Here is a 15,156-nt window from a genome sequence, read left to right as displayed (position 1 = left end):
ATTCAGCTCCTGCGTGTTCTGTCTGTCTGATGTTATTTCTCACCATTTTGATCATGAGGCCGTTCGGTTGGATTTTCCAGAGTAGGGCTAGCTGCCAGGTTTCATAGGCTCTCAGAGTTCTTATCAGAGGATTGAACCTCATCTTCAGCGATGGCTGATGGCTGCTGATACCCCCTAAGGCTAGTTCTGTCCCAGATTTTTACATTCCCAGCAACAAAAAAAAAGGGAAAAAAAGGGTGTGGGGGGGGGGGGGGGGGGGGGGGGGGGGGGGGGGGGGGGGGGGGGGTGACCACAAACCACTGTACAATTCTGTATGTGGTAGTCTCTCTGTCTCTATCTTTCAATGTCAGCATCTCAGTCTTGCAATAACCTCCAGACACACATAAAACACACACACACACACACACCACACCAATTGCAGATGTAATGGTTGGAAATCTTGGCTCTTATGATATACAATAGCGGAAAATCATTATCTGCGGGCTCTCTTGCCTCTTAAACAGTGAAGATGACTCAAACAATTGCAATCTATCACCTCTGCTTATTTTTTTTATATTCCAAAGGCAAAAAATAATCAGAATATATTTGCTGGAGTCTGATCAGGACCAGGCAGTTAAATATCATACTAGTATTTAGCAAAATTCACTCATCTTTTATCACTGAACAGGTAAAACTCTCTGGTGTGGACGTGTTGCTTCAGGTAACTGTGAGACAATGAAATCCAATTAAAGAAGTCCAGCTTGAGTAATACATCCATGAGCTCAAAGGCTTATCAAACAGACTTAACAGGTAGGGAAAGTTATAAAAGTGACAATCATTTTATCCTCTGTTGTGTGACGGTTGACAGATTAACAGTGGAATTACCTGTTCCTGTTACACAGTAATGTACCAGGAATGTATGTCTGCGCGTATTTGATTGGCTGACACCGTGCATTGTTGGATAACACTGCACTGCACAATGGGGTTATGTTGGTGTGATTGTAGATTTTGGCAAGCCTGCTCCAGCCTTTATGTTTATCTTCTCATATAATTCTCATCAAGAATTTGATACTCTCTCACATAAACACACACACACACACACACACACACAATGGACCATGGTCACTTGGTCACTTCTGGGGACATAACATAGACATATTAATTTCCTGGAGACCCTACCCTAAGCCTAACTACTCCTACTACTACTAGCCTAACCCTAACCTTAACCACTGACCCCAAAATCACCTTTTTCCCAATTGGGATTGCGGTTTTTGTCCTCAATTGGACAAGCCATTCTTAATAAACTGGTCCAAAGTCTGAAATGTGTCCCTAAAAGTAGCCTATGACAGATCACACACACTAAAGCAGTGGTCTCCAACCCTGCTCCTGGAGAGCTACTGCCCTGCATGTTTTAGGTATCTCCTCACTCTAACTCGTTATCAAGCAGCTGAGGCTCGTCAAAGGGCTTGATAACGAGTTGATTATTAGAATCAGGTGTGTTAGAGTGAGGAGATACCTAAAACATGCAGGGCAGTAGCTCTCCAGGAGCAGGGTTGGAGACCACTGCACTAAAGCATACAAACAAATGTAGCACAGGTACAAACGTGTGTCTAAAACAATATGTGTATACTTTAGTCATACTTTTATACCCTATCCTTCTTCTTACTTTATGTCTTCTTACGTGAAGTGAGAATCTGAGTTTTCACCAAACTCATCAAATTTTGAACAAAACACAGTGTGCTTGCTTCCATCGTTCCCAACTTGCACGGTTGAAGGGTTCAAAGTAACCAGAGAGCCTTCTTTCTTGTACTTTGAAGGAAACATGATGCAAGCTTGTTCAGATGGTTGTTTCCTCTAATAATAATGAGAACAATGCTAACTTTCATTATTCATTGTTGATTTTTTTAAAGGGCAAGTACTAGTGGTACCAATCTAATAAATTTACTTGGAGCACCTTGTTGGAAACAAAGACGTGACCCTCGAAAGAATGATACAGGAAATAACGGACGGTAACGGTATTTTTAAGCCGATATTGATTTCATTTAATACGTTTTACAACCTTATCTTGTCAAGTTTAGTTTACTCAGTGAGTTTTTCTATACACCTTGGCTGACAAGAAGGGATGTGACTTTACAGGGCAAAAATTGACTGTGAGAGTGTCCTGTTAGATAGCAGATTTGCTTGGTGACTGCAAGCAGACTGGTTTGCGAATTAAGAACTTAATGAATTCATGTGCTGCCAGACGTCCCTAATCAAACATGGCACATAGATGTCACTGCATGGTGTCAACGTTCCGGAAGGCCAAGATGAACAGTTTCCTGACCAGACGGCTCCATTTAAACCACTTTCCCCACATGCATGTTAAGCTGTAAATGTTCTGGCAGCTTCCCAATGTCAGGAACAGACTGGATGATTTTTTATTTAAGATGTGCCAGAAATGTACTGGTTTAGACTATCTTGCAAAGTAGATCCACATCAGCAATGTTACCTGCTTAGAATACAAATGATTAAGATGTTCTTACTAGATATCCAAAAACCTGGATGATTGTCAGTCTTCACTGATACATAAAGCTCATCATATCTCCAAAGGTCATCATGCAAAGTTAATTTAATGCAAAGCAGTGCAACAGATGTTTTTAAATTACTTTTTCATTTGGATTCTGGCCACATTAAGTAGAAAAAGACAGAGAGTAATACATGCAGAAAAGCACAGCAATGAATAAAGAGCCTGAGCACACAGGTGACACTTTATATATTCCTGTTGATGGTTTCATGCTGTTCCTCTCAGTTGGTTGTAGTAACATGCCAAGAAATGCAGAAAAGTTCCTGGCAAAGGGAGAAAGAAGGCCGCGAGTCGATGTGAACAATGCAGGTTTTATAGTATTTACATAATCAGCTTTGCAAATGTCGTGAGAAGAAGGAAACACATTTGACATGTGCGGGGGGGGGGGGGGGGGAGTCCCCTCAAGACCGGCTATTGCTTCAGCCCCCAAGGAATGCTAGGCAACATGACGTCAGTTAGATTTGCAAACTTCTCACTCACCAGAGCATCAGCACAACATCCTGCAAAGCAAGGGTCGAGATAAGTACCCCTCAACTCCTGCATGGCCACTAAACCAAATCACTGTTCCAGCCACCTCTAACCCTTAAAGCCCCTCAAGAGTCTGCTACATGGAAAGACCATTTCACATCCCAGTAAGAGCTGATATAGCACAGCTTGGATAAAAATCACCCAACTCTACTGTATCATAACTCACCTTTAAAAACCAGGCATCCACAGAGACTAACTGGCAACAACTTTAACCTTACTGTGACATCTAATTTTTAGAAATGAAATACTGAAGCTCTCTGGAAAAACCAGCGTCATCATCAGACAGCTTGCAAATCATCACCACCAATAGCAAGAACCAAGCACAATGACACACAGACACTCACAAACATTCACCACTACAATGAGCAGCAAACATGTGGACACACACACAAACACACACACACACACATAATGACCATGGTCACCTTTGGGGATATTACATACACCTACATTCATTTCCTGGAGACTTACTCTAATTCTATCACTACTACTTTAACTCTAACCTCTACCTGACCGTAACCACTGACCCAAAAATCTGCTTTTCCCCAACTGGGAATGCAGCATTTGTCCCCAATTGGACAAACTGTCCCCAATTAACTGCTCCAAAGTCCCCTAAAGTAGCCCATGACAGACTACACACACACACACACACACACACACACACACACACACAAACATAAACACAAATGTGGCACACATACTATACTTGTACGTTCCCTATCCTTAAGTCAGGACATGTACAAATAACACAGCTTCATCATTGCTGATACCACAAACATGTTTAGTACCATTCTGCTTATTTCACCCTTAAAATGCTAAAGCTACTGTCCAAAATGCCAAGTCATGCAATTGTTGTAAGACAATTTTGATTAAAAGTGTGACTTTGCCCCCCCAGAACTCCGCAACCCCTGTGATTGGCCAGAATGCATCTTCTGTGTGGGCAAACCAAAATCAGCAAACTTTATAATAGTTTTTTACCTGAGTACTAATGCTAGTTGAACATGTTAGTCAGGAAATGCGACATAGACAAATAGGAGTTCAGAAAATGTTGAGTTGAAATGAGGTGAGTTGGAACAATGTTAGTAAGAACCTTAAAATCTAGAGTCATGAGTAAAAACTAAGATTTTTCCTCCAATGGAAACTATCCAGATCCGGGCCAGCCTGCTTATCATCATTCTCCAGATCCAGACTTTGGTATTCTCACCACAGCACATCCAGCTTATAGTAATACTCTACAGGAAGCCACCTTAGGGAACAAGCAAGTATTTCTACAAAATGTCCATTCGCTTGCTTAAATGCTTTCATAATTGGTAACTGTAATTGGAAATTTCAACAAAATAAGCTGTTGTACTGTTGATTTGACTCACTGCTTCTCAGGTAACAGTCATGTCTCTCATACCAACTGCTATATAGATAACTCAGGTCAATGATTCACTGTTGCCATCTGTTGTAGTGGGTAGTATTAATAATAAATGTGAATTTATCTGTTTCTTGTACTTGCATCTCAGACTTATCTTAAAAGACCTATATCCTCATAGAATCATCATTAAGATTAATAACAATCATAATTCCAGTTGACCTCTCTTGTGTGGACAACAAGGACTGTTTCCTTCTTATCATACTAACTCTCATATGAGTTATGTTGCTATATGAAGAATATCACATATATGTAATGCATAATAATCATTCATAATTCCCCCTTAATACAAGAAAAAAAAATACATGCAGAATTTTTTGAGATTAGGAAAACAATAACTAACAAAAGAGAAATGTGCAGTAGGAGCCAATGAAACCTATAAGGGCTTGTCAGGTGGCCCTCCTATGGTGAGACATGCAACATAAATACTTAAGAGTAAAGAAATACAGACAAATACATACAAAAGCTAAACAAAAACATTTAAAAAACTAAGGTGCTACAAGTGTAACGAGAAAGGTAACAATTTGCTGATGCATGGAATATGATAGTGAGAGTGGGATTACTTAATTCATCCAGAAAGAAGAGAATGATTCATTTCTTTTGGCAGCTTAAAGTGGCTTTACAGTCAATTACATAGAAGCAAAAAACAAGCAAAGATACTGTAACTGAAATTCATCTTGTACAAAAGGGGAAAAACTGAAGGACACTTTATAAAACCATTTTCATTTCATAATGTTAGAATCCAGCTTAGACACAACAGTAACACAGCCCGCAGATATCAACACTTTCTCAGACCAAACAGCTTTCTCCTCGTCTCACCAGGAAGCTGCCTGGACTCTCCCCACCGGCTGCGAGCAGACATTTAATCATGCCCATATCTGGGCCAGGTTTATGAAGATGTTTGTAGCCAAAGGGGCAGCTGCTTTATCACACGGTGACGGGGAGCTTGTAGTCCTCTCTCTTTAGGATTTTCATTTTCTCTCTCCTGAGCCCTCAGAGGAAGTGGCGGGGAAGGCTTTGCTGTAATTTATCCTGTCCAAAAATGAGCTACGACTTTGTGAAAAATGGTGACAATGATCAGTATCACAGTACTGAAATATATGAAAGTAACACTTAAAAAACTGAGCTGATTATTAACAAGAGAAGTTCTTATTCCAGGTGGTTGATGCAACATTTCACACTTTAAAATTTTAAAATTGTCCATTTGAAATGACATATGTCAGTATTAAAAAGCACAACAGCTGCATTTACATCATTACACTACTCAACCATCAGTCTGGAAACATGCTGTAATCTCTGTGTGCTCTTATTGGACCTGAAGTGCTGTTCAGCACCACAGACAGCGACACCCAAAGCTGGTTACATTCATCTGGAAATATGATTTTTACTGGGACACAATCAGCTTTAATAGAAACTGAAGTTGGAGCGATCTAAAAGAAGATCAAACAACAGCAGACTTGCAATTATCTTTTATATATTCTCAACATATATTTCTGTAGAAAATAATATATTCACATTTGTACAGACATACTTTTTTTTACAATACATACAGCATTTACATATAAATATAGAGTGATAAACAGCATCAAAGTCAGACTGTATTTGCAGAGAGTTTACATTTTTCTAGTTGAGAACTTACAAAAAGAAACAAATGTTCAGTCAAATGTTCATATATATATATATTTTCAACTTTTTCAACAAATATTTATTGTTCATAAGTGAGATGTTTTCAGCCTTCCATATTGAAAATGTGATTTTACTGTAGCCCAAAGAAAGAAAAAAAATAACTTTTTAAAGTGAAGTTAAAGAGAGATGTGTGTGTTTTGTAAAGTAAATAAGTGAGATGTTGCCTGTTAATTACACAGAGATGATAAAGGTACAAAGTTTGGACAGGAAGCTGAAATCTTAAAATTAAAATATATTAAGACATATTGCTGCCCTCTAATTCATGCATTTAACACTTCAGGTTTCAGTGTATCAATGTCTGTTTGGTCCTGAAACTGCTCACACTTGAGGCACCTGTTGTCTTTAACACTTCAATCCTTGGCATGTTTCACCAGGTGACACGAAAGTGTGCATGTCTGAAAAAATGTGAGCTTAACCCTCTGTTGATGCACACTCCAGAGCCATATTTGGAACAGTCTCCACTCCTGTTGTGGGCAGCAATTCACCTATAAGTTCTTTTTAGGATGATTTCTAGCAAATATTGCAGATGTGGCTTTTTGGACAGGTGAACACATGCTGTGGACAAATTCCCAGGATTCTACATGAACCTGTAACCTTGACAGTTAGGCTGGATGTGGATTTGGATTTGTCATGTGGTCTTACAGCGCCCCTCTGTGGACAAAACACCTTACATCCATTAGAGTGAATTGGATTCTTAACCCTGATTATTGATTAAGTGTGCATAAGGCAGCAGGAATGTGACAAGAAAGGAATGTTACAAGAAAACAGAGCAGATGTCACATCAGTTTTGGTCCTACTAGGGTTGGAGGTTATTTATCATATCTAATATCTTTCATTGATAATAATTGATTTGATGTATTTACAGTAACTGATGTTTTCAGTGCAGAGGAAAGGAAAGGGAAGTTTAGTTTGACTTAAGTTAATGTGTTTGTTATCAAGGTTGATGTCCTGTAAATGTCAGAAACGTTGTTGTCCTCGCTGCAGCTTAATGTTGCATCCTGATGCAACCACATGTGAACAGTGAGAGGTATGATGTGGTTTATTATATTCTGACAGTTATTCATCTTGAGTGAGTGAGTGAGTGAGTTGACTCTCCTTTCTCCTGCATCGGTGTCGGCTAATTTCAGTTTCTGAGTTGTTGTTTTTTTAGTCTACCTTGTCGAGCAAATGTCCGTCGCCTTTGTGTAGGGGACCTGCAGGCAAAGCGAGCCGTGGTGAGGGAGTGGATGGGAGTAGTAGTGTTCGATCAGAATCGACAGAGTGGGGAACGTCACGTCGCTTTCCAGAAATATGTGGTTGTCCTGTCAAAAACACACGCAGGGAACGTGAGATTTGTGTTGTGTTGTGTTGTGTTACATTGTCTTTGTTTAGTTTAGTTTAGTTATAATTTATATGTAGTCAAAATGTGATAGAGAGCTGCAGGTTTCTTACCTCTTCAAACAGGCGGTAGTTTCTGGCTTTGCTCAAACTGGCGTCCCACACCACTAGCACCTGAAAAAACACACACACACACACACACATACTCAGATGATTACATTTGTCAGCAGTAAGACTTTGTAGAGTTATTAGATATTATATCAAGCTGACAGAGCATACTATCTAGGATCTTAGTTACCACACTATTGATCTAACTCTGATATCGTCTTTCCATAAGGCTGCATTGTATTGAAGTTGAGGGATTTTTACCTTGGAGGTTTTGGTTCCTGAGTTTCGGATGCCGTAAAGTCCGTCATTTGGGCGGACGAAGGTCTCTCTGAATATCCTGCAAGTGCAAACATCAACACAAATTATCAAGAGATTCATGAAGAAATAGTATCACAGACAAGCTAAATATTGCTTCAAATATAGCTGATAAAAATAAATGTATTTATGTCTTTCTCTTTGATTAATATGAATGTTGTTTGTTTTATTTTTTCTGTCTTCTCGTATGTTAAATTCGGATTTGAACTGGCGTTAATGAAACACATATAAGGTAATCTACTTGATATATAAAGGACCCAAAAGAGAGAGTAAATGTCAACAATAATAGGATAAAATAAAGTACAATGGGACAGCTGCAGTTTACATTTTTTGCCACTAGAGGGCACAACACTATATAGTATTTCAGCATACAGCGCTATGATGAAAAGTGTCATACCTTTCTACAGTGCTGGTTTCAGTCGTGTCAATGAACACAGAATCTGGAAGCTGAACCTGCAAACACAAACACCAGGTTAAACACAATGTTGTTTATTGAATCACTGATACTGGCTCAAATAAAGGTGATTAAGATTTTTCGGACTGAGAAATGTTCTCAGAAATGAAAGAGAAAACACAAATCTGCATGAAAAGCATGTTAATAGCTTATTAAAGAGCAAGAAAAAAAGGTGAGAATTTCTATGTGCAGATCATATCAATGGAGAGATCACACGGTGACACAGGGAAAAAAAGAGAGAGATTGAAAGCAAAACATTGAAACTCAGCAGTGACCGTTTCTGAGCTGTGTATATGTGTGTGTGTCTAAATTCTGCAGGTATATGTGGCTGTACAGACAGGACCAAAATATGTATGGTTAGTACCTAAGTATGTGTTAGTTATGTTTCACAGGTTCACAAAGTGTGATATGTATGTACAACCACAGACTTTCTGAACATCATTTCATGAGCTTAAAATGTTTCAGTTTTAGTTTAATTGGCTTTATTAGCATCACATCGATAAAACGGGTTACCAATGCAAAAGTCACATGTAAACAATAGAAAATAAATTCAGTTTTATAACTAAGTTGGGGAATAAAGACCACGCCTCCCTACCATACGTCCTTATTTCCGCACAATAAGTACTTGAGTCACACCTTATCCACTCCTCTCCTCTTTGTCTCAGTTCTCACATCCCTCCCTCCTAAACACTTCATAACATTCTCTCTCTTTTATTGACGTCAGAAACCATGGGGTCTCCATCCAAGACAGGAAGAAGAGATCCCCCACCCAGAGTCTCATCCCACACTGGATTCCCTCTCTATACCCACCAAGAGATCGGTACAGCACCCTACGCCTCCATCCATCCAACTGGCACCCTGATTTTGATGTCATTCCTTCATCCCTTACCCTTCATCCCCAGCCCTTCAACCCTCATCCCCCTCCATCCCTTTACCCTTCCACCACTAACCCTTCTACTATTGTTGCAATAAATATTTTAATATCATATCTAAGTTGGCGTGGTCTGTGTTAGTGAAATTGTAATGAATAAATTGATACATATTTGAGCTGCAAACACAGAAGATGAAGCTCAGGTTTTAACAACATAACAGTAATGATGGCGATGACATGTAATTAAGTGTTACTCAAGTCATCTGTTTACAGCATTTGGTTTTATGTTTGACAAACATTTTTCTAAATTAGCTTTACTTTTCTCCCAACTTCATAATTCACAATCTCTGTGTAAATAAATACCCTTGTTCCTTCCTCAGAATAGATAAGTAATGTGTTTATTTCTGTTCAGTGTTGTTGCTAGGAGTGAAAGGTTTTCTCGGCCTCACTGTTTGAGAGTAGGCAGGAATAGAGTGAAAGTGAAGCCAGCCACACTAGTTATCGTTATGTCTGGTTGTTTAAAGCAACATCTCTGCAAGCGGTTTTGATACCAGTGTACACGTCAATACAGTCTTTCTTACATTCTCATAATCGTCATCAGAATCTTCTCCTCCGCCGAGTTTGGACGTTTTCCTATTAAACTCTACGGGCGTCTCGTCAGTGAATGAGCGGAAACTCTGGCCATCTGGAGATGCTCTTCTGGTGGGAAAACACATTTTAATAAGACAACTTCAACCACTTATCTATTTAAAGGACACTTTTCTGTCCTTTGATCTTATTTTTTGGCAATATTTATGGAACTATGAAGTCATCTTTTTTTGTTTTGTTGATGATGTGGTAAGGATTGGTTGACAGTTTTTCCAACTATGTGTCTACATTTCTATTTCTACAGCTGTACAATTAGGAAGGTCCACTGTGTACGTGAGGTTTCAGAATATTTGGGGTTGTAGGAAGGGTTCGTTTTGGGGATTTTTTTTACCTTTGATGAAGCTAGGCTAGTGGTTTTTTGTGTATTTTGTGTTGAGTTTTTTGTGTGTTTAAGTCCAACTTACTGGATTGGAGTCGATGGCTGCTTGGGCTTGGCTGAAGGCAATGGGGGTTTGCATGCTGGTGGAGGAAGTTTGGGCTTATTTATTAGTCCACTTTTAAGTATAGGAGAGACTGGAGGGTGGCTAGGCATTGGTGGGAGACCGGAGGGCGTCAGATTGATGGGCAGGGAGTCTGACATCATAGGTTTGATGCTTGCAGGAGAGGGAATTGGCTTGCTGCGGTGGTTGCCCAACAACTGTCTGCCTCCAGCATTAATGTGGCTGTGAGCGGGACCATTCAACATCAACCTGGATTCCAGTTGTTCACAGACAGCCAGAGTGGCGGGGGATTGGACCATTAAGGCCGGTTGAGGCCTCCATTCTTTTTTGTCGTTTCCGTACCCTGCCACGGACGTCGCCCTGCTCGGAGGGCTTTTCTTTGCGTTGGGGGGAGGAGGAAGAGGAGGGTTGAGAGATATGGTCTTCTGCAGATGGGGGGCAAAGGGGAGAGGAGGAGCTGGGCCTTTGTTAGCGTCTTTCAATATAGAGGGAAGGGGGGCAGAGGGTAGAGGTTTTTTGGGGAGTGGGTTGGTTGGCATTCTGCTGTGCGATGGGATGGGAGGAGGCAGGCTTTTGAGGAAACTTGGACAGGAGTCTTGACGGAGCTGGAACGCAGCTGGCACCGGAGGTGGAGGATAGGAGGGTGGCGGCCCCGTGGGTCGACCTGGACAGGTAAATGAAAAAGAGAAATTAGACTGATTTTTATGTTTTAAGTCAATTTGAACTGTGTGAGATTTTGTTTATCTTTATATTTATTATTTTTAAAGCTGGAGTGTGGAGTTTCCCCCTTCTGGCAGTGAGAGCAATCACAAAAACACTGTAGATGAGCTTACTCCATACTGCTACAAACTGACTCATTACACTATCAGAACTTGATCCATTCGATAAGATAACATTTGGAAAGTCTAGAAGAGCATGATTAAATCATTTTATTCCTGTTAGCATAGCGCTAACTGGAAGTTATTCGGCTCAGCTGATGGAATTTGCTGGGTGTGCATTCATTTTTTTAATGTGATTTTTACTCATAATTTTGAATTTTGTATTTTAAAATAATAAAATTTGGAAATAGCCAGATTGAAAAAGAAAAAATTACCAACCCTATTAAAATGTGTCTATGTGTAGCTATATATTATGTTTGTGTATGTGTGTGTGTGTGTGTGTGTGTGTGTGTGTGTGTGTGTGTGTGTGTGTGTGTGTGTGTGTGTGTGTGTGTGCGTGTGTGCGTGTGTGCGTGTGTGTGTGTGTGTTTGTGTGTGTGTGTGTGTGTGTTTGTGCATGTGTGGGTGCCGCCACCTGTAGATGTTGGCGAACAGTCACTGTCTGGCTTCAGGTAGTCTTCTTCCTCCTCCTCATCATCCTCCTCAACATAATCTAGACACAGAAAGAAGAGACAGGACAGTTTAATAACACAAAAGTATGACGTGTGCGTCCGATGTGTGTATTTGTTACGTGCTCTTACCATCTTCTGCGTTATCGACAGGGTGTTTAATATCCATGGGCTTCTCAATTGTGCCATAGAAACTGTCGGCATCTGAGTCTGAATCACTGTAGCCACATAGAAAATATTATCATTAATATCTAAGACACATATGCAGTTATATTTGGAACTTTTGAAATGTTTTTGTAGGGATTTGTTTTTGCTAGCTAGTTAGCTTAGCTTCCTACATTATGAATGGATACAAAAGAAGTCATAGTCATTTTTACTCTTTATCGTGATTTATTATGTCTTTATGTCTTATTTACTGTCCCATATTGCCAGCTAGCCAAATGCTAACATTTAACTGTTGGGCTTCTTTAGCACTTACATTCATTACATTATCTGAAATCAGCTTGCCTGAGCAGCTTAGACACTCACTATGATGATAAGCTCTCGAATAAGATAACAACAGTTGCCTATGTGAAACAATAGGCTGTTTTTAATTTCCTACATGAAATATAAATTTGCCTGCAGAATTAGCTTCTAGTTGGAACAGACTTTAAGTGCCATTAGTTAGTCCTGGGAAAAAATCGTTCACTGGGCTGTCGCAACCTTACAAGACAAGTTCCCACACGTGTGACAGAAGTCATGCTTTTTTTAAGACTGTGAGAAAGGAGAAGTGTGTGTGAGAACGGGGAAAGAATGTCACGTTTCGTGGGCACACCGTGGAGTTCTTTCATGACATATTTCATTCATGCTTTACTTTTGTATTGTTTATATATTTCTGAGGTTCCAATCAACACAATAATACACAGAACTGATATTCTGTATCACAAATTAGCCTGTATGACACTGAAAAGTCTACATTGCGTTGAATATGATGGTGGTTTAAAGTTACCTTGGAATGTGTGACTCCTTTCTGTCGTTATAGTGATCTATCTCCCTCCGCAGGTATCGCATCCATTTCTGTAATACAGCAAAAAACAACATAAAGCAGGTGTTATGTGTTTGTGTCTGCCTGCGTAGGCATAGGTAACTCAATTGTTGTCATTATCTGTTAGAGCTTTTATACTTTCGTTATTTGTAGGCCCTATCCAGACATGTTTTTTCTTTCCCTACAGTTATCTTTTTGGAATCCTGTTCATCATCAAAATCACAGTCTTGATCACCCTCACTTCATACAAGACACTGACTTTAAAAAAAACGTGCTCATTTGCAGTCTTAAAGCCTGTCAGATAAGTAGACTGATATGTTATTTCTATGCATAGCTTTCCTCCATCGGTGTGTCAATGCATGTGTGAATCGGTGAAAGTGGCTTGTTGTGTAAGCGCTTTGTGTGGCCGGAAGACTAGAAACGTGCTGAATGCAGTCCATTTAACCTTAACCATATATATGTGAACAGTATGTATGTGGTTGCACTCACCCTCCTCTCGTCCTCGCTGGCTGCAGAAAACAACCACGTCCTGTGTTTCTTACTAAAGTGGATGATCTTAAAGGGGAAAACATTGTTGGACGTTGTCTCCTCTGCTGCTCTCATCACTCTGTAGAAGAAATTGAATGGCAGGGTTAATGTACATTTCTGTCAGTGGGTTTGGAAAGTGGTTTCTCTCCGATTCCAAAAATACAAGTAATGGATTAACATTAGTTAACTAGTGTTATTTTTTGAGATAAGCAACATGCCATTAGTGAACTACAATAAAACATGTGAATGCAATGTAAGTAAGGTTGGTAGTGTCTCAGCACACCTATAAAACTAACACTATTTGCAAGAATAAATAAAATGGACAGTCAACAGTGTACAATATACCACCAGTGAGTCAGGAAAGCATGAAAACTATGCTTTAACCATAGGCTTTAACATATCAAAGGATTTTTACTGACCTGTTGTAGCCGTTAAGAGAGAACGCCCCCTGTGGTGCAGGAGAGGTACTACTCTTAAAGTAGTACACACAACCCTTATGGATGATAGTGTACCTCAGTGGCCCTGTAAGACAGGAAACGGAAATTAGATATGTTTCAATCCATCCATTCTTTGTAATGGGAAAAAAAGAGCATAAATACAACTGAGTGGACACTGAAAGTTGAATGTTTTTATGCTTGACTGAGATGTCTAATTTACAGGATCAATAAAAACACAATGATTATATTGTCAGGCATTCCTCTTATTTTGTCCACCCACCCTTCATTTTTTCCTATTATGAACTCACATTTCATGAGGCTAAACTGGCTGCCTCCCTTCTTGTGGAGGTATCCCGCTGTGGTAACTCCTCCAGGCATGGTGAGGAGGTTCTGGGCCCCGATGGCTCGCATCGGCACCGGCCAGCACACCTCTGGAGACGACATGGTTCTATAAGAGAGAGGAAGGGAAAATAGAGGAGATGGTCTTGTTATAAATGCACCACTGTGTGCAACATAGTTTAAACAGAGAAGATGTTAACCTTCACGAGTTGCACAAGATCATGGAAATGTTGGATCGTATCCCATCAGAAGCAAACAAACCCTCCACCACATTCTTGTTCAGACTCCTTGTGCAGAAATAAATGTTGTACTTCAAGTAAAACACATAAATTAGATATTTGAGGAACATCATCCCAACCAGCAAAGCTTTCAGGGTTTTCTGAGCTACATCAGCTCTCACACAGCAACCTAGTAAGCTCTCAAAGAGCCTGTTACCTTCATAAAAGCTGCTTAATCCTCCAGATAAAAACATTCACAATGAGAGACAGTTTCAGGATACATTTGCACTCAAATACATGCAGTAGTTCATGAGAAAGAGCTGAAAACCTTATACAGCAAGCCCTATCTTACAATGTCAGCTGGATCTGAAACCACAACCATTAAATATAAATATTAACAACGGCACATTTTCTAACCAGAGCAGGGTTATGGTTGAGGTTGAGTTAAGGTCATGTATCACCACCCTGTACTGAGCCAGAAATGAACTCACATACAGTTATTGTTAGAATACTTGTACATTACACCTATGGTCTGGTTGTCAGTTTGGACTATGATGAATTTACTTATGGATTTTAACCTGTCGTCTCCGGATCAATTTTGACTGTTTATAAAGCATAAGGTATAAATTATCACCCAATACTGTGTTAGACCTTTTTAGCCAACTTCATTCCAACTTACTGCCACGTGTGTTAAACTTTTTTTAAATTTTTTAAAATTATGATCAATAGGCCTCATTTAAATGAAATTATACTACATTTTTGAGTTAATAAAGCAGAAATTCTGAATGATTTTAGCGCTCCTGTTGTCTTCCCGTTGACCACACAACCAGCCAACTTCATTCCAGCTTATTACCACAGGGTTTTTACTTATTTTTGGAGATTATGGTCAAAAGGCCTCATTTAAATGAAACTATACCTCATTTTGAGTTAACGCCTGTTGTGCTCCCGTGTCAAAAT

The 15,156-nt window shown here is 39.7% G+C and overlaps 1 protein-coding gene across 2 annotated transcripts in view; it reads right to left on the bottom strand.

Moving 5' to 3' along the window:
* Positions 1 to 6,220: 6,220 nt before the first annotated feature.
* sh3bp2 (SH3-domain binding protein 2) overlaps positions 6,221 to 15,156 on the bottom strand; it is a 28,291-nt gene continuing 19,355 nt past the window's right edge. The window contains exons 2-13 of one of the 2 annotated variants that reach the window (XM_062434587.1): positions 13,951 to 14,090; positions 13,625 to 13,727; positions 13,167 to 13,284; positions 12,642 to 12,709; positions 11,786 to 11,871; positions 11,620 to 11,697; positions 10,291 to 10,990; positions 9,820 to 9,937; positions 8,311 to 8,366; positions 7,860 to 7,935; positions 7,605 to 7,664; positions 6,221 to 7,474 (exon numbers count right to left, since the gene is read on the bottom strand). In XM_062434587.1, the coding sequence (XP_062290571.1) occupies positions 7,325 to 7,474; positions 7,605 to 7,664; positions 7,860 to 7,935; positions 8,311 to 8,366; positions 9,820 to 9,937; positions 10,291 to 10,990; positions 11,620 to 11,697; positions 11,786 to 11,871; positions 12,642 to 12,709; positions 13,167 to 13,284; positions 13,625 to 13,727; positions 13,951 to 14,086 (1,749 nt within the window). In that variant the 5' untranslated portion in view covers positions 14,087 to 14,090 and the 3' untranslated portion in view covers positions 6,221 to 7,324. The remainder of the gene's footprint in view (positions 7,475 to 7,604; positions 7,665 to 7,859; positions 7,936 to 8,310; positions 8,367 to 9,819; positions 9,938 to 10,290; positions 10,991 to 11,619; positions 11,698 to 11,785; positions 11,872 to 12,641; positions 12,710 to 13,166; positions 13,285 to 13,624; positions 13,728 to 13,950; positions 14,091 to 15,156) is intronic. The other variant, XM_062434588.1, reaches the window with a different exon arrangement.

This window comes from Scomber scombrus, chromosome 15 (assembly GCF_963691925.1).
Source record: "Scomber scombrus chromosome 15, fScoSco1.1, whole genome shotgun sequence".
NCBI lineage: Eukaryota > Metazoa > Chordata > Actinopteri > Scombriformes > Scombridae > Scomber > Scomber scombrus.
Note: the sequence above shows the minus strand (reverse complement) of the source record. Positions and strands in the feature narration are given on the sequence as shown.